The following is a 26,788-nucleotide window of genomic DNA, read 5'->3' on the forward strand; positions in this document are numbered from 1 at the left end:
CTCTTCCCATATCTTCCGTCCGTTGTCATTTCCTCGTTTATTCCCATCTCTCTCTCTCTCTCTCCTTTTTTCCCCCACCTCCCCGTGTTTATCTGTTAATGAACTCGGTGTCTTGAGTCCATTTCTGTTTCCCCGCCTTGTCTCGGGGTGAGTCTTTTTTTTTTTTTTTTTGTTATTTAGGCGAGGACAGGGTGTTATGGAGCCCTCATTGGCACATCGGCGCAGTGGTACCAAGGTCGGGCAGGGCGGAGTGCGCCCATGTCCGCAGACAGTCTGTGTCCGTCGCACCATGCCAGCTCTGCAATCTGTGAGCAGTGTGTTAAGCGCAAAACAGACACTCTATTTCCCACTCGGCCTGACAGCGTTTGCCTTCTTCAGCAGGCCGATAAAGGTCAGAAGAGCATGGGCAGACAAAGAGAGCTTTATATCGCATCTGAACAATGAGAATCTGAATCGATCGGCAGCTTCTGCCCCACCTTCCACTCTTTCCATCAGACCGAGCCACATATTTTCTGTTGGGAAACAGGCGGCTTCACCCCTGATTGAGTTCTTTGCACTGTGGGTGAATTGTCGCACATTCTGCTTATGAGTTCTGGATAGATAATGAAAGACGGAGGCAGAGCGCTCGGCAGAGTCGATTATTGTACATGTGTCTGAGTTATTTAATGTAGAAAGTTGAAGGCGACATAGCCCCACACATGCTGCCTCCCCTCATTTCAGCAAAAGGGCATTTATCCGTGCCTCTGGAGACTTTGAATTTGTCTGTCTGGGTGGTTTCTTGACGGTCTGCGCGCGTGAAAGTGAATCAATTTGTATGTCTATGTATTCAGCCTCCCCTGGTGTGCAAGAGCTGTTAAGCTCTCCTGCACTTCATGTGACCCTGGCCTCCTTCGAGGTGTCGTAGCAAGCCATGTGTAAAACAGATACATGCCAAATAAAGACATGAAATCCCTCCTCTTGTGAAAAAATCAAATAACCTCCCCCACAGACACACATACAGTGAGCAAGTCATTGCTTTTGTTCACACCGTATAACTTTTGCTCCAGAGAATTCCGGCTTCATAAATTAAACTCACTTGGCCTTTGATTATATCAATTAATCTGCACTGGCATTGCTTTGTGAAGGACACATGGGGCAAGGCTAATTGTGCCTTTAAACCAGTTACATACAAGAATTTCCATGTCATTAGTCTGTCTGCTATAAATCTGAGAAGGGCTTTCTTTCTCTCTTTCTTCAAAAGTATTTCTACATGTTATTTTTTGTGTGCATGTTGTTAATCTGCTTGTTTTGTTCCACCATTTGTCCTTCTGCACCCCCAAAAACTCTCCCAGTACTGTTCCACCCATGGTTCTGCTGGGTTCTGCTTTTGAGAGTTGGAGTTTTTATATATTCTCTCATTGATGAACTACTTTGATACCCTCGTTAGAGTGAGCTGATTCTACCATCGGGGGAATTAAGGCCTCTTTTGTACAGTGAAGCTCCTTGGTGCCATGCAGAGCTGTGATACTGCTTTCCTCTCTCGGAGACATAGAGGAACGGGGACAGAGAAGGGTGGGAGGGAGCTTCTCTCTGATCTTCTGCCTCTCTCAGAACCATCTGTCTGTTGCTGGCCCAACATTCTGTGCCGCTTAGTATTAGCACTTACAAATATATACATTTCTCACATCCAGCCTTACAGAGAAGTCACACACCCTCGCTGAGTTATGCTCGCCAGGAGATGGGAAGCGAGAGCAGATTGAAGCCGAGCAGAGTTGTGGGACTGATGCCTGCCATTTCTTCATTGACGGGAGGGAAATGGGGGGGGTGCACACACGATTGGATGGATAATAGAATGAGGACTGTGGATTGGCTGTGTGATCAGGGTTTTTCTAATATATACCAGACCGGCTAATGGAATATGTTTGTCTCCAGCAGCTTGATATCACAGCAAGCAACATTAACTCTGAATACCGCCTGCTATAAGTGCACATCTATCATTTCTGTTCTTATACCGATAGGATAGTTCCCTTCAGCGTGCAAGTTTTTACACATCAACAATGAAAAATCACTAACATATGCAGCTAAAGCCGAACTCAAAGCTCTTTGATATCCACACCGAACCAAAAAAAAAAAAAAATCAAAGCGTGCATTTAATTTTCATTTATTCTGCGTTTGCCGGAATCACGCCTGCTGTAAAAGTTGATGTTGCTCTGTTAGTCACAGCTAGAGGTTTAAGAAGTATGGGGGGCAGAGGCAAAGTGATATTCACTGATGCTAATAGGCTACATGCATACATACAGCACTCTTCCCGTCAGTTGTCAGTGCAAGGTAAGCTTCTGAGTTGTACAGCGGGATGATTTGGTGTTAAGTCTGTCTGCCTCTCTTTTTTTTTTTTTGAGATATCTCGGGGTGAGCAGCTTTTATCCAAGGCTTCCATTTCTCTTTAGAATCTGGTGACTGACTCTCCCGCCCCTCCTCCTCGGTTCCTGGCTGCTGTGAAATGGAATTGCTTTCTCGTTCGTTAAAGATTTTCTTGTCGCTGCCTCGTACTACTCCAGGAGTGAGATCACTTGAAATGGCTGAAAGTTCTCAAAAACCACTGGAGAATTATGGTGCGGCTGCGGTGCGGTGTGGGGGCGGATGAGGGAGCCAACATAAATAAAGAAAATTACTTTTTTTTTTTCTATTTTTTTCTGAATTAAATCTGTTTTTTGGGGGGGACTTCTTTTTCTTTTTCTTTTTGACAACACACAAATTAATTCCGGCAAGTTGTCGCTTTACATTAAAGCATGAAGTGGTCTGCTGGTGTAAAGGGAAAGCAATACCTCTTCTGGTTGCCATGGAAGCAGGTGCGTTGTAACATTGGGTACCAGACGTGATGGTTCTGCCAAAACGACTGCCCACCTATATCTCATAGGCTGTTCAAGGGGTGAAAGGAGTCTCTTTCAGACCATCCGGTTCTCTCGCTGTAAGAACATTTTTTTCCCATTTTGGAATTGCTTTGGTATTTATAAAAACACTGTTCCCATGAGTGGCTTACTCCAATCCTTTCATGTGATCTCTCCCTCTCACTATAAGAATCAAACAGCAGAGGATAATCTGCATGTGCTCCGAATAATCCCACTCTTCTAAATTATGTTTCTCTAAACAGTTGTTTGCACCGAATAAGCCATATGAACTTTCCTCACATAAGCCTCTGTCGCTTTCTTTTTCTACTCCACTTGCTCTTTTCCTCTTTCACTCAAACTCTCATCACCATTCCCATCTGCCCCAAAACAACACAAGTCTTCCACGCGTTTCACACCCACGCCCCAGCACCCACAGTGTTGGGGGTACCAGTGCAGCATTGCTCGGGGGGTTGTGCTGCGCCAATCTTAATCACATTGGGTGAGCACACCTGTGAAAACAGATGTCCACCGGGGCTGGCATGCTGTTCCTCTTTAGGGTGGAGCGTCTGCGTATGGCTTCCCCAACCACTCCTCCGCCCTCCCTCCCAATCGCCTTGCACAGAGTTTCTCAGGTCCCCAGCAGGCAGACCTGGCCCCAGAACCCAGACAGGAAAAGCCAACGGCGGCATGAGGCAGGGGGGGCAGGAAACACTGGTCCCCAGGCTTTTACCCCCCTGCTCTGTTTGTTTTAATATTAGACCTGTTTACGGATGATAACGAGAAAGTGTGATCAAAGACACAGCCTGTCTCCCTCCCAAAAGACCAGACATGTTGATATATTATGAAGTACAAAATCAATCCTAAAGGAATTTGAAGCGGCTAAATCAATTTTTAGCCCTTTTCATGAGAGAATTCGATAAACACCAGGTGTTGACCTTTTTAAAAATGAACCTCTCTGATTACAAATGGATCTCAGTCATAAGAATGGGCTTACACTGATATTTTCCATATAGAAAAGCCGATTTGCAGTAAGGGGCATACTAATTCCTCTGCACATTTAAGTGCTTTATGATGACATTAGCTAACACAATGTTATATTTTATATAATTACATCCTTATCTGATAGAAGGCATCTTTTGAAACCAGTGCCACATTTGCCTGGAGCCGTTTGGAATAATGTACGCCGTTAAATCAGTTCGCCTGATAACTACTGATGTTAATGAGTTAACGAGACAGAATGATCTGTATTAGTGAATTTTAAAAAGGCAATAAACACATCAATAGCCTTAGCAGGAAAGGATTATGTTATTTCTATCCAGCTGTGCGTTCTCATTCGCCAGTCTAAAACACCATCCATTTTTGTACTGCCAAATCCGCCTGGCTCAGTTTTACAAAGGTGTTGCAAGTACCCCACCTACAGAGACACAGAGGTGTCTCGCCTCTTCCATGCTCACACAAACTATTAAGGGTCAGTTCACTGAAGTTTAAAAAAAGAAAAAAGAAACAGACTTCTCTCTCACATTTCATGGTTTCTAGCCATGCAGAACATTTTTTATTTTGGGTGTCCATATTTTCGAGAGATCCACCTCTGAGATTTCTGATACCACCCAAGCATAGTGGAGGTGAAGGGAATTGAGTGTGGGGCTCACAGCAGTGAAAAATTACATTTTAAAAAATTCAACAGCTGCGTGTTTTCCAGAAACAGTGTCTCCATTATTCCGGATAATCCAACCTGACTGTGAGCTGTTTTCATTGGAACGTCCCCGGGGTTTCTATCTCTACAGGAGGTGGGGTAAATTCAGCATCGCTGTACCCGTGCAGGTCAGTGATTTTAATCTGGTCTACAGCGCATATGTTTGTGATTTTTCACCCCTGGCCCAGTAATAATTACAGTCCCAATTATACTGTTTTTTTTTAAGGTGAACTCGCTGGTCCTCCCATAATTTAAGTCCTGTGTGGAGAACTACTTTGCATTTTAAAAATTTTATACACAGAGCTGCAGTTGCTGTTAGTTACATGAGCTCACACACAAAATGCGACGACTAAAGAAGTAGATTTTACTAACCTGACAGATGGCTTGTTAACATCAGTCAACTGGTATAATGAAGCAAAAAGATAAACTTTATGAGACAAAGACTTATCGCGAAGACAAGCTTATTAAATGGGCTGTCGCAGGTGATTCAGTCTTTTCTGGTATACCATTTGTAAAGCCCAACTGATTTAAGATGTGATGAGCTACATGCATTAACCCTCAGGCGTCACTTTAATGTACTACCCTCTCAAGTCATTAAGGACAAAAATCTCTACTTCCAAAAATCTGCTTTAAAAACTTTACAAATGAATATTTCCTGCATGAATCTCTTGAACAACTCCAGCCTCATTCAACACTACCAAACATGCCATCATTTTGAGGATTTTAACCCTTTAAGTGACACTATCAAAAAAACAAACAGTTATTTTTCTTTTTTTTTTATAAATAACAGTAATAAATAATAATCAAGTAATCAAACTGGCATTTAAAGGGTTAAAATCCCCCAAAATGATTAAATGTTTGGTAGTTTTGAGTAAGGCTAAAGTTGTTTGAGAGATTTATGAAGAAAAGCAGAAGAAAATATTCATTCGTTTTTTGGATGTGGACATTTTTGTCCTCAATAACTTAAGAGGGTAGTACATTTTCTTTTCACAGTGTTCTATTGATCTATTAGAAACATTAAAATTTGTCGAGAGAGAGACTTACAGCCAAAAATGATGGCCAGATAAAGAGTAACATTTGTCCAAATGGACAAAAATGTCCATAGTGACGCATCAACACTGTCCCTTTTCAGTAAAAACATTTTAGAAGTTTGTGTTATTATAAAACCCGCTTCTGTAGTTTTGTTAAAACGTCTTTCAAAACGACAACTTTTATTACGAGGTAGATGTATTTTATTACCCACCTGCACCTGTAATATTAATGCCAACACAAATCAAGCTCCATTTTTTTCTTTATTCTACTCGGGTAGAGGCAGAAATCAGAAATAAAACCAAATCCAGCTGCATAGCTTGCACCACAGCTAAAAGATAAAAATGTTTTTTAATGATTTTGGGGGGAATCGACTCTTTAACAATTTTGCATTAAAACACATGGCAGACCCAGTCAGCTCACAACCGCGATGGGGCCCACACCCTCCACTCCTTTTCCACCCTCCGCTCGCTGCTCCATCCTCTCATCCGTCCGGAATTGATCCAGGCTCTTATCTCCACTCTGATCCCTGTGTTATTTCAGGAGCATAGGGATTGCTTAATGATCTATTGACCCGATCTACCGATCTGTACAGTCAACCACAATGGACCATCTACTAAAGAGGAGCCTGTAGGGCACGCACTCCTCTCTTGTATACTCCCACTCAACTCGCGCCCTCCCACCTCCTCTGCAACCAGTCTCCGAGCTCTTTGGCTCCCTGTGTAACCCCGGAGAGATTAGGCCCTTAATGTGCTTTAAGCATCTGGCTATAAAGTGGTCTATGTAATTTTTTCTATCCAGCAGCGCTTTTCAGAAGATGAGTGCTGATGACTCGGCTCAGACGAATCCATTCACTGTGTTTTCATTTAACTTAATGTCTGTGTGCATATGAGTCGCTGACAATGATTTGTTTAGCCACTCGTATCTGGTTTGTTTAAAGGGGAAATTGGCTCATTTGAACTGTGACTTTTATGCTCTCCACAACAGGCTTACTCCTTAATTGAATCAAAAACAAGGCACCGACACGAGCTGAACTTGGAGCTACTTGATGCATGAGGTCATATCCAGCTTAGTTTTTCTGTTTTGCATCGGCTTCTAGTTGTGAAAACAGTCAACATAAAGACAGCAGAGGGGGAGAGAGAGAGAGAGTCTGGTGTGTATACAAGCATACATATAGTCTAACAATATGTGAGGAAACCACTTAAACGCCACCAACACGTCTGATTGGATCTTGCCCTCTTCCCTGGTTTGCACTGTGGCACCTTCAAGCGGAACTGGAGTTGTTATGACACGCCGAGCTTGTCGTGGGTGAGATCCTTGAGGGATTTGCAAGACACCAACGAATGACTGTACTGCGTTTGATTCATTTGTAGGATTTTGCGATTGAGCTTTCGTGATTGTTTTTGTCACGCTCACAGCTTAGAGATGGCAAAGGGTGGCTGGTCAGTCTGCCTGACTGTCCGTGACAGCTTCTGGCCAGATTTTCATTAAATTTCGTATGGATTTTTTCACAGTCCCAGGAGAATGATTTATAATCATTTTTTGCCAAGCTTTCATCTTGTGCCACCATCTGGTAAAAAATTCTCCCTTTAAACAGCTCTTGCGGTAATGACAAGGCATTTCAAAAAGCTGGATTTGCTCTAAAATTGCAGTAGATTGGCTGTTTCATTATATATATTTAGTTTCATACTGGTAACAAGTCTGCATTTATGTCCAAGTATTTTCTTCTAACAATGGCGGCACTTGGCGAGAAGTTGTGGGTCACCAAAAGCATTTGAACTTATCTTCCGGTGCAGTTAATCACTTCTTGTTTACTCTCTGTTATCCAGCTTTGGTGCACACATGGCACAGTGAACTGTAAACTGCGATCTAAATACTTACTCTTCTGTTAGTTTGTGTGCATTAATTATCAATGTGCACAATTTATTAATGTGCGATAATGTCAAATGACCAAAAAGGGAAAAAAATCCTAATCCTGAAACCTGCCTGTGGTCTGAGCTGCTCTCTCTGGATGAGCCACAGGTGGAATAATAGTGCTTTAAAGTGATGGCACCTTTGCTCTCAGGTGGGCAATATCTGTTAAAGAGGTGTTAAAGAATAAGGTAGCTCATGCATGAGAAAATCCAGTAATATTCCAACCAGGGTCAGTATTTTGTTAAGGTGATTTCATTCCATATGTAGTTAACACTTGGGTAGCAGTTTGGGGCTTTAGACACCTGTTTCATCACATATGTTGGCGCCTTATGTTTATTAATGTGACCTAAACCTCTTACACATAGCCATTAACGGTTACATTGAAGGTGTTTACACCTTGGCACGGAGCCATGTTAATTATGGCTGAAATTACTCTACAGGTCATTTCACTGTCATTTCAGGATTATAACAAATATGCCAATATCCTGCAATTATTAATTGAAATTAACTAAAAATATATTTCATACGCCATCGGTTGTGCTACTCTGACATTAGAAGCACATGCACCACGTCGTGCTCGATGCAGATCGCGATCGGCATGACCAGGCGTGCAGATCCCTGCAAACGGTGACACGCTGTATTGGCCGTTATGAAATTAATGTGGCCGAGATCGATATCGGACAACTCTCAAGCAGCTCAATTTTACACCCTGCAGGGAACAGATGGTACCCACTGATAATGTTGCTGGAGGTGGATCCATGGTGGAGAAGATGGAGGGAGGGAGAGAGAGAGAGAAGGGAAGAAACCAGAATCCTACAGGAGAAAAGAAGAAAAGAGGTTAAGGCGCTGTGGAGTACTTATTCACATAACCTGCATGGATGAACAATTCTCTAATCAGATTTATGTAATGAATAGTTAATTGCGCATCGGCTCCGACTGCCTTTCGTACACAACACATGACCCCCTCCAAGCTCTACATTCAGTCAAACACAAACAGCAGCTGCACATGAATGCCGTGTAGAATAATCTCCATGCTCCTGTGCTGTTGTCATTACCATCAATGCTTTATGTAGCTGGGGGGCATAAATTTGTGTTCACACAGAGTTTGAAGTAAAAACATTCCAATAGCACTCAAATATTAAAATGTAGCCACAGGCACACTAACGCCCCAGCAGCCGAAATGTGTTGCACTGTGTTTCTGCTTTCTAGGGCTGAGAGACAATACCTGTTGAAGAGCTTCCGGTGTGGACAGACCTGTCTGGCCTGTAATTGATAGGTCTTGGCATTGCATTGATAGGACTGTGTACCCATGTGAAAATAGGCCTCCATCTTCACCTCGTAAATCTCCCTTGTCATGTCAGGTTGAATCTCCTCAAACTACGTATCCTGGGGGAATTGGCGAACGAGACAAGCTCCCCAGTGTTGAAAAGCATGTTATTGGAGCCCATTCCTGCTCTGGGATTCCTTTTGGGCCCCTGTGATTACAGTGCCTCAGCCAGGCTGTGTTTGTGTGAATGCCTGTCACAGAGTGTATGTGTGTGTGTGTGTGTGTGTGTGGGCACCAGAATATGCACTCCATGAAGTTTGTGCCGTTACCCCGTACGACTTGCTTCGAGCTGAAAGCAAGACTGAGTGAGGGTTCAGAATTCTTAAAACAAGCCTGGGCACATCTGGTTGTGATTGGCAGGAGAAAAAAGGGTCCTTGTGTTCTGGGAACTGGCAGCAAAAGCCTGACCCAGCCCAGTATAACCCAGCCCAATACAGTACAGAACCAGCCAACACAGGGGAAAAAAAAAAAAAGAAACACCAACAGCAGGACTGCTCCCCTTCACCCCTCCCTACTTATCCTGACTCTTGGCCAATTCTCATAATCCCACAGCAAAGCCCCTGGCAGCATTTTCTTTTTTTCCCTTTTTTCTATAAACACTGTTCAGAGCGCTTGCATTCCTTCCATTTTAATATAAGCAAGTAGGGGCTGCCATGAGCCAGGTAGACCCAGAGCTCCATTACTTTTGGCGGCAACTTTTGTGTCTCGGATAATGATGCCCCTGGGGGTGAGTGTGTGTGCCTGAATGTCTGTTTGCTCATCTCGCCACCTTAGTCGAAGTAGGAGGAGGGAAAATTGCTATGGGCAGGCGGTATATTGAAAGACATTTCATGGCGGGTGCTAAAATGGCTTATTCCCCCGACTGTTTGATTTTCGAGTTAAAGGCGGGGAGGGCACGATGCAGTTTGTGCGTAAAGGATGGCAGACCGCAGATCGAGCACGGCAGCAAAGACCACTCCTCCTTCCTTTTCAACCAAGCGTAGCAGAGAACGGTGGCAATTAAAAAGTGATGCCATGCGTTTACAGCAGGTGCCTTGAGCCATTGTTTGCCCTGCCCATTCTCATCGCACCCATTATTTGGATTGGCGTTTTACCTGTGGCACGTCAGTGTGGTGCTGGTTTGGGAGATAGCCTGGCTGGCTTCTCCCCGAAGGCTGCAGCTGAAAACGAGCCCTGTCACCTCTGTGAATCCAGCTCTAATTCAAATGGAGCGTGTGCATTTAGCCTTCTGAACCTCCAGCCATCTGCTTGGACACGGAGATGGTTAAACTCCAGCTCCAGCTACAGAGAGAGAATATCATGGCTTCTGTTATTGTGCCTTTAGTGCTGCAGGGACTATTTGCCATCCTTATTAAGCGGGCTGACTGGTGACTGGGCAGCAAGCCTGGGTGTGTGGGTATTCTCTATGTATGTGACACTGCTCAGTTTGGGATGTGCATGTGTCTGTGTGTGGAGGCGTGCAGGCAGGCGGGCAGGCAGGCACGCAAGCAAGGGCGCCTGAGGCGGAGCACTGAAGCCAGAGCACTACTGGTGTTTCCACACATGTCACAGATCCAGTGACCCTCACCAGCATAATGACTGCAGGGTTAATTCCCTGGGAGTGGCCCGGTGCTCAGAGGGAAGAGATGAAAAGGTGTGGCGAGGAGGCCACGGCTATACAATGCACGGGAGCTCTTTTTCTTCCGTGTAACACAGAGTGATCTGCTTCTACCCCGTCCTTTCTGATGGGATTTTGCAAGCTGCCAATAATCCACTGGCATTGTGAGGAGCATCTCTCTCCCTCCCTCTTGCTGTCTCTGTTTCTCATTCTCATGGATTTCTAAAGCTAAAAATAATTTCAACACAAATGGGTGAAAAGCCGAGAGAGAGAGAGAGAGCGGTGAGGAGGGGGGGGCTGCTTTTCTTTCTTTTTTTTTATTATCCCTAAATCATGGCAGAAATGTTTGCGGGAGGGTTTTGCCAGCATTGAGCAAGAAGTGGAATTACACAGTGACAATCTCCTACTCTATCTCTGAGGAGCTGTAAGACGAGGCAGAAATGCCCATTTCCCCGCCGTATTAAGTGATTTGCAGGGAAGCATTTGAGTAGGATTGTTCATGGGGAGTGCATGAGAAATCATCCATTTGCATGACATGTTCTTCTCAAGACGCAGAGTGATGTTAAGTGCTGTTAGCGCTTTCCTCCAGACACTGTCGTGGAAATTGTTCTCATAAATAATGTTTTTTAAATGAAACGGGGGTTTAAACGTACACAGGAATGTCCCTGAATAATACCTCCATGGCGTGTTCGCCCTGCTTGTATCTTAGCGTATTTACTTTCCATAGCCGTAAATCATTAGTGCTGCATGGCTGTGCGAACCCCACGTCCATTAGCATTCAAAGTGCACTGTAATGAGATGGAAAAAGTAGAAATGGAAGGCAGCGTGAAAACTCTCTGTTGGATTTGGACCTTTTTGATTTTCAGCAGCGCTCTCCCTCGCTCTCCAAATCCCAATTCCTATCTGGAGTTTGTGTGTTTTTTTCTTTTTCCTGTGCATTTGTGTTGTAAATCGACGAGAGGGCTGCCGGTTTGACTGTTATCTGGAGAGAGAGCGCGCACGTGCACGTGTGAGCACGTGTGTGGAGAGCGGCCGGCGTACTCCCCGTTGTTACATAATGATGAGATATTGAGTGTGTGACCTGGTACCACTTTATCTCGCTCTGCCCAGATTGCATTCCATAATCTAATGAGACAGATATTCTTTAATGGAAATCCTGGACAGGGTCATGATTGCCATGATAAAACTTAAGGTCACACTTCACATTATACAAGGCTGGCTCGCATACATGCGTAATAGGCAAGGTTGTTATTGCTATGGAGAACATGCTGTAATCCTACGTCTCATCATATTATTATTTCTTTTGCTTATTAACCAAGCTGAAAATTGTCGGCGCTGTGGCGCAATGACAGAAACTCTTGTCACTAAGTAATAAATCAGCGTCTCGTGAATGCGTGGAGGAACAGAGGGCCACAGATCGGCACAAACAAGTACAGTATGCAGAAAGTGATGCGTGTGGATGCCTTAAAATGAGACTAATTTGTTAAAATTAGTCATACAAATGAGGTCAGCACAATATCTGGCAGCGTGTCTGTGTTAGCGCTTGAAATATGGGCATCGAGTCATTTAGACAGTCACATAGACAGAAAAAGCAAGCTTTGTTTTTGCATTGTGCATAACGCAGACGTGCAGAAACAACCTTGCGGAGACTCTCAGCAGACTTAAGAGTTTTGCTGCAGCTGCCTGAAGATTAAAAGCTTTATTGCTATAAGCAGGTCTTGGACATTTGGACCAGGCCTTTGGTAGCTTTGGCACCATGTGAGATTTCCCACTCCCACCAGAAATAATAACAAAAAAAAGAAGATTAAGTTAATATTTTTTCCTCTTCTTTGTCCGCCAGTAATTCCTACATAAAAAAGTCTGTCAACATCAAAAGCATGTGTGGGAAACCTTTTTCTCTTCTTTTTTTTTTTTGTTGCAATTTAGCTTTTATGTTTAATGCATTGTTTGGGAGCGCAGTCCTGCTACATTGTGCAAAGAGGTTTGATGACAACGGAATCAAAGTGTCGCTCGCGAAGCAAAGATGAACACAGAGAGTGGAGGCAAACAACATCATCAAGCAAAGTAAATGTCAGCACAAACTCCTGCATCTCTTCAGAATAAATTCCCGTGATGGATCAACAGTGAGACAGAGATGCTGCGACAACAGTACCATCAAGTTTATAAAAAAAAAAGAAAGAAAGAAAAGTCTTCCTGCCAGACGGTGAATCATCTTAAATGACGATAAACAATATAAACAGTGCGCCTTTAATTATACCTGAATGAAAATAGATAGAGACAACCCGCAAGAGTGATACAGCTTCAGAGAGAAGGAAGAAGAATGATTGCAGGGGGAGAATTACCATCGACTTGGCTCTGCGTTCTTTTGGCGCCTTTGCCGTTGGAAGGCCGCGTTTTGGTTTCAACGTGGTCGACACTGAAAGGAGAGAAAGTTTTGGTCTCGGTATCTGGAGTCAGAAGCCTCATAAACCTCCCACTTTCCTCTGTTTGTCTGTCTCTTGTTCCCCTCCGTATTTCACTCTTTGTTTCTGTCCCGCATGCCTCTACTTGCTGGAGGGTTTCCATGCTTCATGCCACAGAGAGAACCCCAGCTGCACAGATGTGTTGCCTGGCTTGCAGTTTTTAGCATTCGCCTGGAGCAGCAGCCACCCCCTCCAGGACCACCGGCCCTGATGAAGAGTTGTAGAGGCTCCATTTGGCAGCTTCTCATTCGACATGGGGCTTCTGTCCCCAGACACCCCCCTTTTCCTCCTCTTCCTCCCACTCCCTCTCTCATCCTGAGTGCTCCTTTGAAACAAGGAAAGCTGCCAGGAGGGGGAATCCATCATCGCTTTGGCCCAGGGCGCTACGTTTAACGTTAGCACCCAAATGGAAAAACGTGCGCAGCACAACAAGAGCGCGGTGATGTAGGGACCTTCTCTTTCCCTCTGCTGTCCATTGGAAAAAAAAAACTAGGAGAGGAGTACTCAGCCCACCCTTTCGTTCTGATTATCCATCACCCCGGAGCCTGTTGAAAAATCATTTACTGTACGCGAAAGGTGATTGACGACACAAAAACGGAGTCGGCGCGCCTGTCTCATCAGTCCACCCCCACAGACACAATACTCTCCCTCGGAGGACGAAACGCACGCGCGCACACATACAAACACATTCCCAACACAATCTGAAATTGTTTCCAGAGATGTGACACTTAAAGTTCAAAAGAGGCTGGAGGGCTGTTGTAGGCAGAAAACATCACAGTTCTCAGTGGTTAACACCCCTGGAGAAATGTTTCTCTTGTCACTCTTTGTCTGATTGTCTCTTAGAAATCCTCACCTAACACAGAGTGGAAAAGTTGACCTGCTCAGTTCAGTGCAGCGGCATCCATCAGTAGAAGAGGAATGAGACCAATGCCCTGATGAATGGTTTTCTTTCTTTTTTTTATTTTTGAGAATTGAAAGCTATACTGGACCACTGCTCTGGACCTAATACTGCGGAGTAATTTAGTGTGCTGTAGTTGGGGATGGGGTATGTAGTCTAATCTGACCTTGGGAGTGGAATTCGCTGTAGATTTCCTGTAACATTTACTGGCAGGTTTATAAAATGTTATGCGGATTAAGCGGAAACTTGAAGGAGAATCCTTCCTAATCCACGCTACTCTCTGATCAAAGGCAGGGAGATAGCGATAGAGTTGAACTTTTCTTCCCCACTGTTTCTCTTCACCTTTTTAAACTGTGTATTCTTTCAAATCTTTCACTCACTGCCCGGGCCTTGTCTGATGGCTCACGTGTATCATTCTGAGACCGGTGAAATAGGACGAGAGAAATCGGAATATCTTTTTGTGTGGTCTGCACTTTCCCTGGAGGTGTAATTGGTTGGAATGGTGAAAAGAACGATCGGTCATACGTAGAGGTTAGAAATGTGCAGGGTCAATTGACTTCAAGACTTTCTATATCTGTTCCCCTCATTGTGATGACGTTTCCTAAATTGCCCAGAACTATTGTTTTCCTCTTCTCATTAAGCACAGACACCCATTTTGGTATAATTTGCAAGAATGACCAATTATTCTAGTTGAATCTCGCCCTCACGGCTGGTAATGTGTGGGTCTCCTACGGTTGTGTGTATTAGAAGCTCTGCTTCGGTCAAAAGGTCAGTGGATATTCTTTGGATGGTCCAGATTGAATTAAGGTATACAGCAAGCAGTGGTGCATATAAATGTGAGGCACCTGTACTAAATTCCAGAGAAAAATATTGTACTTTTCTGCTCAGCTACATTTATTTGACAGCTATAGCCACTAGAGGTGGAACCAATTCACCGGTTTCGTCCGATTTGATTGATGTGTTTTAAAATCTATCATTTTTCTGAGGAAATTGAGTCTCATAGTGGCCAATGGCGATGCAGCCGCCAGGAGTCACACGGAAGCCTACAATTCTGTTGTATCCGGTGCATTTAAGCGCATATGCCACAAGTCAACCCGGAGGAATATTGACTTGGCTGGCAGCTTTTTAAAAGATTTAAAAGCCACATCTACTCACCAGTGGAAGAGGCCAAGTCCACCCTGAGAGCAATGGTCAAAAAAAAGGCTTGCCAACCCTTGGTAACAAGCCAAAAAGTCCATAATTCATAGTTTGTCTGTTCTTCAGAATCGGATTATTCTCCACCTCCATTCTCTAATTTGATTAGTCTGTGGACCCGTCATCAATCTGCTACCAGGCTGGTCATTCCCAACAACAGTGTGCCAGCAGCAGGACTACAGGCGGGGAAATATCAATGAATCACTAAGCTTGTATATTAGATGCAAAAAGCATCACTTGTGCTTATTTTCATTACTAAAAACCTTTTTTGGCTTGACACTTTTTCACAAGAAGCCAAAGTGTCTCGTTAGCAGTTTCCCCCTTCTTCTAGATTTTTTTTTTTTAAAGACACAAAGAGCTCCGAATGATCACATGTTTAATAAAAATGGCAAAGATAATCCAAAAATAAACGATTACAAATGTGTGTGGAGCAGATGACAGCGGAGAGAGTGGCTCAAAGCAGTACAGCTGAAGCTGACAGCTAAACAATGAGCTCACTAAAACTCACTATGAGGCTGTGTATAGCCGAGGGGGAGCTGCAGATTCAGATGATAATTATCGGTAAGTTCATCACTGCGAGCGACACCTTTTACACTGTCATAATGGAGCCAGCTTTTCAGCAGGAGTACTCTGGATACTAGTACATACTAGTACATTTCGTTCCCCATGTAGGATTTTAAACGCTGAATCTTTACTTACTTTTATTTATACATTGTGCCGCTTATTAATTACATAAGGATCTGAATATTTCTATTACAGATGACAAGGATTAATTAGGAGTTAACATAAGGAAGTCTGTGTTTGTGTTGTTTGGCTTTGTTTATGGTTTCTGAAAAATTATATCAGAGTCCAAGAAAAATAAAAACCAAACACCAGCCTTTTGTGATATGTTGCTAGCTGGTCTACCATCTGCTCGAGCTGATCAAAAAACAATCGACACGCGTGTTTCTCACTCTGATGTTTTAGTCAGAGCGCTCGGTCTCGACGGATTGCATAAGCATACGGCACGGCGTTGCAATCAGCATTCTCAAAAAAAGCTCAGACTTTGCTTGATGCGATCTTGGACCGCTCCGCTCTGTCACTGCCAACGAGACGGGAAAAAAAAAACAACAACAGTGGTATCTGTTGTGGATGAGGGAGGCCCTCCAGCCCACTCATTGTGATATGCTATCTTAGATGTGATACGAGACGCACACATGGCTTTATGGAGTCTGAGTGGAAGCTCTCCAGGAAAGGAAGACATGAGTCGTTGTAATATTTGCTTAGAGGGATTTGGGAAGAGGGTGTTAAAAAGGAAGGGAGGCGATCCCTAAGAAAGAGATTTTTTAAGTTTTATTTTAAATAATAGCCCCTGAGGGGATTTTTAAAACGTGTGGTGAATCACGTCTTGACACCTTCAAGGTAATAAGAGTTTCTTTGGAAAGAAATGGCTGGATTTGTGTCAGTGGCTGGATTTCTCTCTCTCCGTTTTGACTTTGATATAACGGCATGTAAATCTCTCTTCCGCTAGAACTGTCTTTAGTTGCTCCAGAACAACTCCTAATGCATTTTTGATGATGTAGACCTAAAGACTGATATTTTACCTTAAAACACGACTCCCCTCCCTTTTTTTACGAGTCACAGGAGACAAGATGTAATTGATATGGATTTTAATTTGCCAGTCCACTCCTCTTAACATGCATTAAAAGTACTGAAGTGGAATGGTCTATGGAAGCTGTCATTGCCCTTTTCACAGCGATGACAGTGCGTCGAGGTCCGCTGGACAATTTATTTGCCCTATAAGAGAATTTCCTCTCCGCTATCTGCACTAACAGGTCAGCTGAAGCCTCCGTGCATCGTATTAAATGACGGGGTGGGGTGGGGTGTAAACCGCTGCTGAGTAAACGTGAAGCTTCTTTAAGCATCGGCTGTCTGGAGTGATTAGTTTGAGAGAGAAATCAGGGTGATGAGTATCCGCTCATCTGTAAAACCCTGTAGACTTTGAACAATTTACTCTTCGTTGAGCTGTGTTTACCAAAAACGGAGATGATTAATTCCACTTCAGTCTTGCCCGTAACCTTCCAATTTCTGGCCTTAATTTTTTTGCTTCTCTGAGGACCATTTTGCTGTCTTTGCTTCTGGATTTTGAATAACATGAGTAGGGCATGTACCGAGCCCTGTGGAGCTCCCGAAAACACAACATAAAAATCAACACTCCACTCTCTGATTATTTGTATCCACAAAGCTCCACGACATTGATTATTCAACATCTTTTTTTGACTTGAGATGGAAGTCAGGTAAACTTTTCCCCAGTTGTTTTCCCAGCATGAATTAAAAAAGGAAAGAAGTAAACTTGTCTGTCTTGTTGTTATCTCAGTATTTCTATAGCAGTATCTCTTCCAGGCAGCCATGACAGGATATTGATGGGCCCCTTCTCTCCGGTCCCCTCCATTCCCCCTTTTGCTAAACCATCATTCCCTTCCCAAACCCGGCCGCACACCCCCTCTGCACCCCTCTATCCCCAGCCTGCAAAGCCATCCCTCTCTGCAGGACAAAGAGTTCAAACCCCTGGCGGAGTGGAGCTGTCTGGCTCACTGTCAACTGTCCTCCTCCTCCCCGGAGACTGCAGAGTTCAGACGTTAGAAGGGGTGATTGAAAATAAAACCAAACTCAAACAGAGGGATGCTGCTCTTCTGTGCGCCCGGGCTGTTAACATAAGTGAGTGGCTGTCATGCATTTTGTTAGCATCAACACTTTTCTTTGGGCAGCCCTGCAGAGAAGGATTGCTTGTCGTGGGGAGGAGATAGTTGTCAAGGCCGTGTTCTTGCCCTGAGGATGAAGACTAGCGGGAGCCCTTCTGCTCGCCTGCTTCATATCTAAAAGATGCTGGGAGGAGGGTGGAGGGGGATAAAGGGGAGTTGCAGCTTCGGGAGCAGACTGGTTCCTGAAGATCTGAGCGGCGAACTGAAGGGGGGAAAAAAAAGCACTTTTTATCAAAGCTTCACTTCAGACTGCATTTGGCAACTAGTCATTTTTACAGAGGACTTCATGGCCTGGACAGGGAAAAGTGACCACATCAATGTTCAAGGGCCAGCAGTGTTAATGGGCCAGAAAGGAAAAGGCTATGGAGTGCAGTCCATCACAGCTTGAGGAGTCTTGTTTGGCAGGTGCAACTAAATGGTGCTCACATTCTGCTGTGACTGATGGGAAATCCATCTCCTAATCACGTAATGCAAAGAGGAAATCAACAGCCTTAGGACCTTGTGGACCAGAACATTGTCAGATTACCTCCGGACTCTCTCTGTCTCTCTTGTCTCTTAACTAAACACTAAATCTACTTTCTTTGAGTTCAGTTTTGATCCTCGTGACAATCTTTTTGTACTCGGGGTCTCCGTGCCCTTGTACTGACAAACAAATACAAAAATCAGCTGCCATCAGCGGAGACAGCATGAGAGATTCGGTGTGCACAGAGAAGTTTTACTGCCTCTACTGTTCTAACTAGTAGTTTACAGCTGTGATTGCTGTCTTAGTGCTTGTGGCAAATGGACACCCTACCTACCCAGTCAGCCACTTAGACTAGGTTGCACTTTTTGGTTTTGTCAAGGGCCATGCTCGAGCTAACACAAGGTGAAAAAAAAAAGCCCGGTTGGACATGTGCACCAAGCAGCAACAATATTTCAATTGGGATTTTGTTTTGGCGACCGTCAATCAAAATCTGATCAAACCACGACCCATGCAGTTCTAATCAAGCAGACTGGCTTCATCATTTTGTATTAATATAACATTTGTGGATGTTTTATCCCCCAAACATTAACTGTGATTGTTGCTTATTTAGTCAAGAAAGAGAAATGTCTCATTTTCTCACCTTCACTCCGCTCACCCGGCTACTGAAATGTGGGTGAATATGGTATTATCTGTTTGGAAAGTTACAAAAATGAGTCTGACATAGACCTCCAACATCAGCGAGGTAAAAAGGGAGGATGGGGGGGTTTCAGACACTGTTCAGCCATCCGGCAAGCACTTCCATTGAAGCATGACGCTTTTAATCTCCCTTTAGCTTTTCTCTGATTGTCACTCATCTTTCTCCCCCCTTTTTAATTTTACATATTTCTCCCCCCTCCGTTCCTGTCTTGTCTTCATCCCCTGCTTGCTTTGATGCTCTTCCCCATTTTTTATCTCTTTTTCCCCCGCCTCATTCCCTCGGGTCCCATCTGTCTGAACTCTGTCCATTGCCACCGCTGACCTCATAAAGACGAAAGTAAGAGGATTCCACTCTCTACGGTGTCAAACAAAATCATGCGGCAGCCCCCATGTAGGATAAAGAGCTTAGATATTAAACATATTACAGCCAACATATCCTGTATATGATGTCCACGGCTGTGTTTTTTTTTTCTTGATTTATGCTTTCCTCCACAGTGTCAATGTGACTCTCATCTAGAAAATGCAAAAGCTCATGTGTCTCTGTCACCACTGTGTCTGGCAGATCATTTATTTATTCATGAGGAAGCGCACAGTATTATAGATAGAATTTTAAAAAAGAAAAAAAAATGCGTGTCCTGCAAAATGTATGAGTTTTTGTTTGTTTGTTTGTTTGTTTTCCAATACAGCAATTTAATGAAAAACTCAAAGACCAGGCCGGTAATCCCTGACAACAGCCACGCAATCCCCGATTTGTGATGTTGAGCATGCTGCATTGTAAACAAATCCAGGCAGCATACCAAGGCAGCGAGCGCCGAACAGATCTATCGAGCTGTACAAGGTCATTGCCCTTGAGATCAGAGATGTTTCCACCCCTCCCTCTTGTACAACCGAACAACTGTCCTCTTAAAAACCAAATGAAATAAACGGAGGAGTATTCTGTTCAGCGCAAAGAGATAACTTTGAGAGAGGAGTGCCCTGATATCGGTGTTTTTATAGACAAGTGAAACTAAAAGCCTCGTTCGCGCAGAATGAGAGCAGAATTCGAGCACTTTCCCCGCTGTCAAGAAGTTATTGTAGCAGCTCCGGATTGGATTTAGCCGAAAACAATTCATCTCTGCCACCGTGACCCTCGGGTGAACTGCGTCTGTCGAGAAAAACACTTCTTCACCCAAAGTGCGCAGCGCAGATTATTTTCAGCGGCGGCGGGTGTCATTACTGGTCCGGTTTGGTTTGATTTGTTTTTGTTAATGTTCACCTCAGCCAAGGGAAAAAAAAACCAGCCAGCGTTTGTTTCTGCCTGCATGTTGAAGAGTGCATGTGTCCCATCAGAGAAAGCCCCAGTGTGTCTGTTAGCGGTCTGACACTCTGACTCACTGAGAAACTGATACTCCTAAAGGAATGACTGTGGTTACCCTGTCTACTTTCCTACCGCACATACATTCACACAAACACACACACACATAGTCGGGATCTCTCTTGCTCTATTTCTCCGCCGCTCTAACCTACCAACCTCCCTTTTATTCCATTTTCACAACTCTTGCCATACGTCAACCCCCATTCTCCTTTGCACTTTAATCTCAGCACCCTTCCCCCTTGCATTCAGCATTCGTAATCAATGTTATTTATTGTGATAGAGATTAACTCGTCCTAATCGACACAACCCACCCACCCAGAGAGAAACTCGTGAACGTGCCTGTCTCTATTAAGTGCCTCCTAATGAAAATTCAGTGTGTAAGTTGATGACTGGAGCGACTCGATGGGAATGCAACAGAGACAATGATGATGAGGTTGTTGTTGGTTTTTTTATAGCGAGCTAGCATTGATTGGATCCAGGATGCACGGTTGCACGACATGCCAGGTATCGATTGTGAAATAAGAAAACATACGTGCAGCTGGGTTATCGGGCTGCAGCTTAGCAGCCTGTTTTATCCACATAGATGATGTCTTTAGAATCACACATCCTGCTTTTTTTTTTTTTATATAATAAATGTTTTTTTTTTTCCCCTCCCTCTTTCTTCTAAAAGTAAGAACCCACAAGGGACCGGTGAGAGAAGATTGTCACTCATGAGAAAGCTGGTAGGTAGGATTTTAGGATTTCGCTGCCAGTTGGAAGCTTAGGCCAGATGAGTTTCCCAGGAAGATTGGAACACACTCGCACACACACACCTACACAAATGCTCACACATAGATAGACGTCTGTGTGTGTGTGTGTGTGTGTGTGTGTGTGCGCGCACAGACCACTCGAGCTGCCGTCTGACAGTGATTATAAACCCCGGGAATATCTCCCACATGTGGCTTCGCGCAGCTATCGAGAGCTGCATGCTATATGCGACCTAACCTCCCCGATCCTCGGTCTACCGTTGCCATGGTCACAATCGGTAGTTACAACCCCGTCGTCAACCAATCTCATCCCGCTTCCTTCACTCCCACCACTCAGATGTGACATTGTCAGGGACTATTTGGGTTTGCACACACATGTTGGACTACCAGGTCGCAGAGGCACCATAGAACCACCAGGTACCACTTATTGTCAGCAGTACTTCCTTGGCAACTACCACCACATGCATTTCTGCTGCTGAACCTCTTGATTATAGCACGTACTTCAGCTTGTATCAACCCACAAGCCCCGAGAAGTAGCCTCTCCTCTGTGTCTGATAAAAACATATATATTTATAGAAAACCTTGCTAGCTATGCTTTCAGACCTGGCAGGTGAAAAACACAACAGGACTCCATTTAGACAGCGGTAATTTTGTGACGTACTCTAGCTGCTTTCCATTGACTGATGGGCGTCATTGTAGAGTCCAGTTAGACCTGGGTGGTTGTTAAGAACTTAACGACTTGGGTGGTTGTGAAGAACTGACAGGAGAACATGCAGAGATGAAACACCACATGCTCTGAAATGCTGTTTCCCACCGACTTTGCTGTCACGCTACCCCAGGAGACCATTATGTGCTCTGTGAAATGCGGCAAATTCGCACACGAAAGAGGAGGGGAAAAGTGCGGCGTGCTGAATGTTAAAGGTTTTTTTTTATGAGAACCTGCGATGGAGGGATGGAGGTGTTCTCATGGAAAAGGAGACTTTCATGTGGCTGTATCTTCAAAGCAGTGGATCTACTGTTTCTACTGTTTCTGCTTCACCCTTGCCGTTGCTTTGGAGCTGTATCTCCAAAACAGCGGATCTACTGTTTCTGCCGTTTGTGATGTCACTAGGGAAATCATAAGACCTCCTTGAATAATTTTAGGCTCAGAGCACCCTTGTCAGATGTTTCGCCGTGTCTTGGCAGGCTAAATTTTATCTTCCTTGAGGGCCCGTTCAGCAATTAGTTACCATAGTGCAAGAGCTGCACGCACAAGCCTCCTCCATTTAAAATATCATTGAATAGCATCCTTCCTTTACAGCAAGAGCAGTATTTGTTGTGTCATTACTGCACTTCAGACAGTCTGTCTCTTTTATTGTTCATTATGGGAACCAGCTGGTGGATTTGACTCTGAAAACTGTGTTAATCCACAAACTGTTGCATGAATGCCACATTAATGAGCCGCGTTGTTTAGCCTTTATCATCGCACAAATTATTTATTTTTTTATTTTTATTTTTTGAAATTTTCCACTTTAGTGATTATCATCAGCAAGCGAGACAAAGAGATGGAGACACTGACAAGTGAGGCAGCCACCCGCTCGAGCACTCACGATAAAAAGTATTTAATTAGTTTAAAGATAACAGGGGTGATCATGACATCAGCAACTTGGGAAGTTAAGTGTCGTCTTTACTTTCGTCTGTTATTTGATGAATGCCGTGCAAGAACAAAGAACCCCCCCCCACGCCCCTCCACCCCGTCTGATTGTACCATCCTTTTGATTTGGGTCTAATTGGGTGCACGTTAGCCTCTGGTACAACAGATACAACTAATTAGGCTCTTGTGCGTGTAATTAAAACGATGTACCATGGCCAAGCTTCCAGCAGGGTATGTGTTTAACAAAAGCAATTAAGAAATTTATCACCTGGAAAGATCCTTCATCCTTTTTTTTTTATCTGAACATCAGGGCCCGTCTCTGTTTGTTTTTTGAAGACAATGCCAAGCCTGTCCTTTGCCACCATCTCCTGCATCTGAAGCGGACTCGGCGGTGGCTCTGGAGCTGTGAAGAATTAGGTATGATCCTGCGAGGGCCGGCACTTATCAGGAGTGTGCTGATACAGAGGGCTCCGTAACCTCCTCAGAGATTCCTCTTCCTTTCCCCTCACTCTCTTTATATTCTCCACTGTTCCCTCCCTCGCCATTAAGCCCCGTATTAAAGATTCATATGGCACCCACAGTGTATTCAGAATACACTACGCCCCTCCTGCTGTTCCTCCACTTCCTCCTTGTTCATTCTGCCCTCTACCTTCTCCCCTCGCCCCTTTACCCATCCCTCCCTCTCCCACTGTCCCCTCCCCTCCCATATCAGTGAATTCTCACTAATAAGGATACTTAGAGTAAATCCTCCCAACTCCTCTTTCCACGGCGGATTAACGTTCTCACCCTCGGCGAAGAGAACAATCGGCTGAGAGGGGCAAAACAAAAGGGCCTCCTTGTTGATGATGTGTTGTTTTGGATCCCGGAGCTTGTTTTCTGTCTTTCTCACTATCACTCTCTTTTTCTTCTTTCCTCTGGCTGAGACAGACGGTTAGTCATCCTGTCCTACCCGTCTCACCTCTTGCGTTTTTGCTCTTTCTTCTCTCTCCATCTTCCATCCGCGTTTTCACGCTGCCTTGAGCTCTCATTTCTCATTACCAGATACGCCATGCACATATGCCCCTCTGACCACTTATGGATTTGTTTTCCATTAATAAATTCCTAAGTCTGACTGAAGCTAATGCCGTCCTTCAGACCGAACCCAATCTTAACAACTGATACTGGTAATTTATGTCAAAGTAGATACAAGTTCCCTGAGGGCAAAATATCTTTCCCCCTCACTCTCCTCGCCCCTGAATGAAAACCAACAGGAGCGTCAACAAAGTTCATATAAATGATAAATAGAGTTGATGCAAGCATTTATCCCTCCTCTGTCTTAACTCACTCTATCACATGTAGGAACGAGGCAGCTCGCACTAGCCCCACCGGAGTCTTCTCGCAATTAGGCAAGTGCCAGAAAAACACATTAATCTAGCTATTATATCTAGCCTTGTTAATTTATAGTTGGGTTGGAGAAGCTCACTCATTAATTGGCTGTGTTGGATGACACACAGCGAAATTACATTTGCATAGATCATTTTTAAATTGCCACCCAGCATCCAGCTGGGAGGAATGCTGAGAATAAACCCTTTTGGTTTTAAGTGTTTGCTTGTTTGACGGCAGTTTAGTGATGAGAGAGAGCGGGCGTGGAGAAAAAGGTGTCTGAGAGAAGTCGGTGGGAGCTGCAGGGCATTTTTAAGCTGTGCTTTGCGGTAGCCATCTCGCCCACGTCTCCATACAAGCGGAGAAATTGGCTGTACTCAGCAGACCAGGACGGAGATAGCGAATGGCGGGGGCCAGGACCAGGGCCGGGGGGGTGGCAGAGCGGGCACCCAAGCAGGCAGCGAGAGCAGGGCGGCAAGGGGGAGAGTCAATTCCAAAAGGACTCTTGAGTTTCATTCCAAAAATTGAATCGTCAATTTCCATTCAGCCAACCACTCTGCAGGATTGGAAATGAATGAGTGTCAAGGCGCTGGTTGTCCTGGAAATAGAGGTTAGCCCTGGAGTGAAATTCAACAGCGACAGTGTGGGAGGGGATGGGAGGGAGGAGTGGATAAGTGGTAGAGGAGAAAGAAAGGTGGACTGGAATCAAAAGTGAAATTGAACACAGGGCCTGACCTTGGCGTGCTCGGTTTGTGCGATGGCCTGGGTGATAATTCCTCTGGCTCGAGCCGCACAGACTGGCAGCTTTGGTGTGACCGAGTCCGAGAGAAGGGACGGCTGTAATTATCAGCAGAAGGCTCAGGAGATAAAGAGACTGAAATATGGGGTTCACCGGTAGACGTCAGCACTATCTCGCACTCAAACTTTTACGCTTGTCATGGCTGGAGCGCGTGTACGGAGGGAAAGCGGGGGTGTCCACGTCTCGTTCCAAGAGCGTGCTGTGCGCTTCTGTGTTAGCCCCCTGCCAACATAGACTCACACTTTGATGTTTGGCGCCCTCCACCCCGCAAGATCTGAAGTCTGCATGTGACAGAATGTCAGCGCACTCACCTGACATGAAAGACACAGTGGCACCTTTAGAGACGATGTGCAGATGCTATCGCTGACACGCCTCAGCTACGCCACACGACCGGCCCCCTAATGCCACCCTGCTGCTTATCAGGCCATCTGCAACCTGATTAAAGCAGCTTATTTGGAGGCGGCGGGGGGCTAATTCCCTCTGACCTTTTGTGTGTCTGCATTTTTGATTAGAAAGGGTGATCACACAAGGACTGAGCAGTTAATAAAAATAAAAAATAAAAAATCAGAAGTACATTCATCAGATGAGGATTACATGTGTAGGTATGCATTACATCATGCTTGTACCTCACAAAGGCAGAGACTTTAACGCTGGAAAAAAAATCAGTTTTCAGCTAAATTTACTTAAATTAAATAAGTAAGTGTCCTGTTTTTCATAGTGTTAGATTTAGATTGTAATTATGTTATAGTTATGTGTATGACACAAGTCACTTCCATCTATTGATCAACTATTTTATGTATGTACTACTACGAAAATGTAAAAGCTCCAACGTTATAAAGGGAACTCTGGCTATAACTGGGTCCTCAAAGTCCAATTTTCTTTAAATGATCTGTCAGTGCTGTAAGAGTATTTTCAACCTGTCATTATGAACCTGTCTAAGGTGTCATAAAATTCTCAGAAATTAAATTTTTGCGAAAATATTTGAAACAAATTGATTTGCGTTCAAAGCCAGCCGGGTTATTCTTACTATTCTGATGAGAAAATCAGAGGTTAGGACTCAATTATAGACTAAAATGACTTGATAAGAAGGCGATTCCTGCAGGGAGCAAGTGCAGCATAATTTAAAAATGATGATGTAGATAGAGGAAGTGTTCTGATCTTTTACTTCGGTAAAAACTGTAAAAATACTGCAGCACAAGTCAGAGTCAGATACTGAAAATGTAAAAATGTATCAGAAAAAAAAGCATGTTATGCAGAAAAGTGACCTTAAATTAGTATATTTATATAAGCAGATTATTATTATTACCCATGCATTCATTTGAAGCGGGCTTTTACTGCTGTATAGCACGACAACTAATGATTATTTTAATTATGGATTAATCTGGTGACTGAGAAATACTCATAACAATTATCCAGAGCGCAAAACAGCTCAACAGTCCAATCAACAGTCCAAAGCTCAAAAAAATTATATATAAATTAAAATTATCAAGAGGAAAAGCAGCAAATCCTCACATTTGACTTGAACTCGAACTTGTATATACTGTGTAGATCTTTGTATTTTTGTCTGTGAGTAAATCTTAAAGTCGTAACTATGGCTGTCGGGTAAATATAGTGAGGGGAAAGTACCCTATTTCCCTGTAGAATTTAAGTGGTAGATGTATAAAGTGGCACGAAATGTAAACGCATAAGTGCATTTTTTAGGTAGTGGGCTGTACATCGCATGCCACCCCTCAGCACTCGAGGTTTTGATACCGAGCCGGGGGAATAATATCCCTTAGCCTCTAAGTGTACTACAGGTAGCTTTAATGTGTGCATGTTTGTGCGTGTATGTTTGTGTGTGTGTGAAATAGCTCCAGCCTTTTAAAGCGTCTCACTAATACGTAGAGTCCATTTTTACAGGATTACAGGTGGCGGCGGCGGCGGTGGTGGGGGGTGGGGTTGCACTCTACGTGCTGCTCATGCCAATAGGCATCCATCAACAATCACTGCAGCTCCAGCTTACAGCAGCCACCT

General features: G+C 44.1%; 1 protein-coding gene across 2 annotated transcripts in view; it reads left to right on the forward strand.

Moving 5' to 3' along the window:
* Positions 1-26,788, forward strand: part of plxnb2b (plexin b2b) — a 119,375-nt gene that overhangs the window by 34,168 nt on the left and 58,419 nt on the right. Inside the window, exon 1 of one of the 2 annotated variants that reach the window (XM_027273026.1) lies at positions 174-391. The exons of the other annotated variant lie outside the window; for it this stretch is intronic. Within the exon in view, the coding sequence (XP_027128827.1) occupies positions 259-391 (133 nt within the window). The 5' untranslated portion in view covers positions 174-258. Of the gene's footprint in view, positions 1-173; positions 392-26,788 lie in introns of those variants that run through there. 2 annotated transcript variants of the gene reach the window in all.

The sequence above is a fragment of the Larimichthys crocea genome, chromosome XXI (assembly GCF_000972845.2).
Source record: "Larimichthys crocea isolate SSNF chromosome XXI, L_crocea_2.0, whole genome shotgun sequence".
Lineage (NCBI taxonomy): Eukaryota > Metazoa > Chordata > Actinopteri > Sciaenidae > Larimichthys > Larimichthys crocea.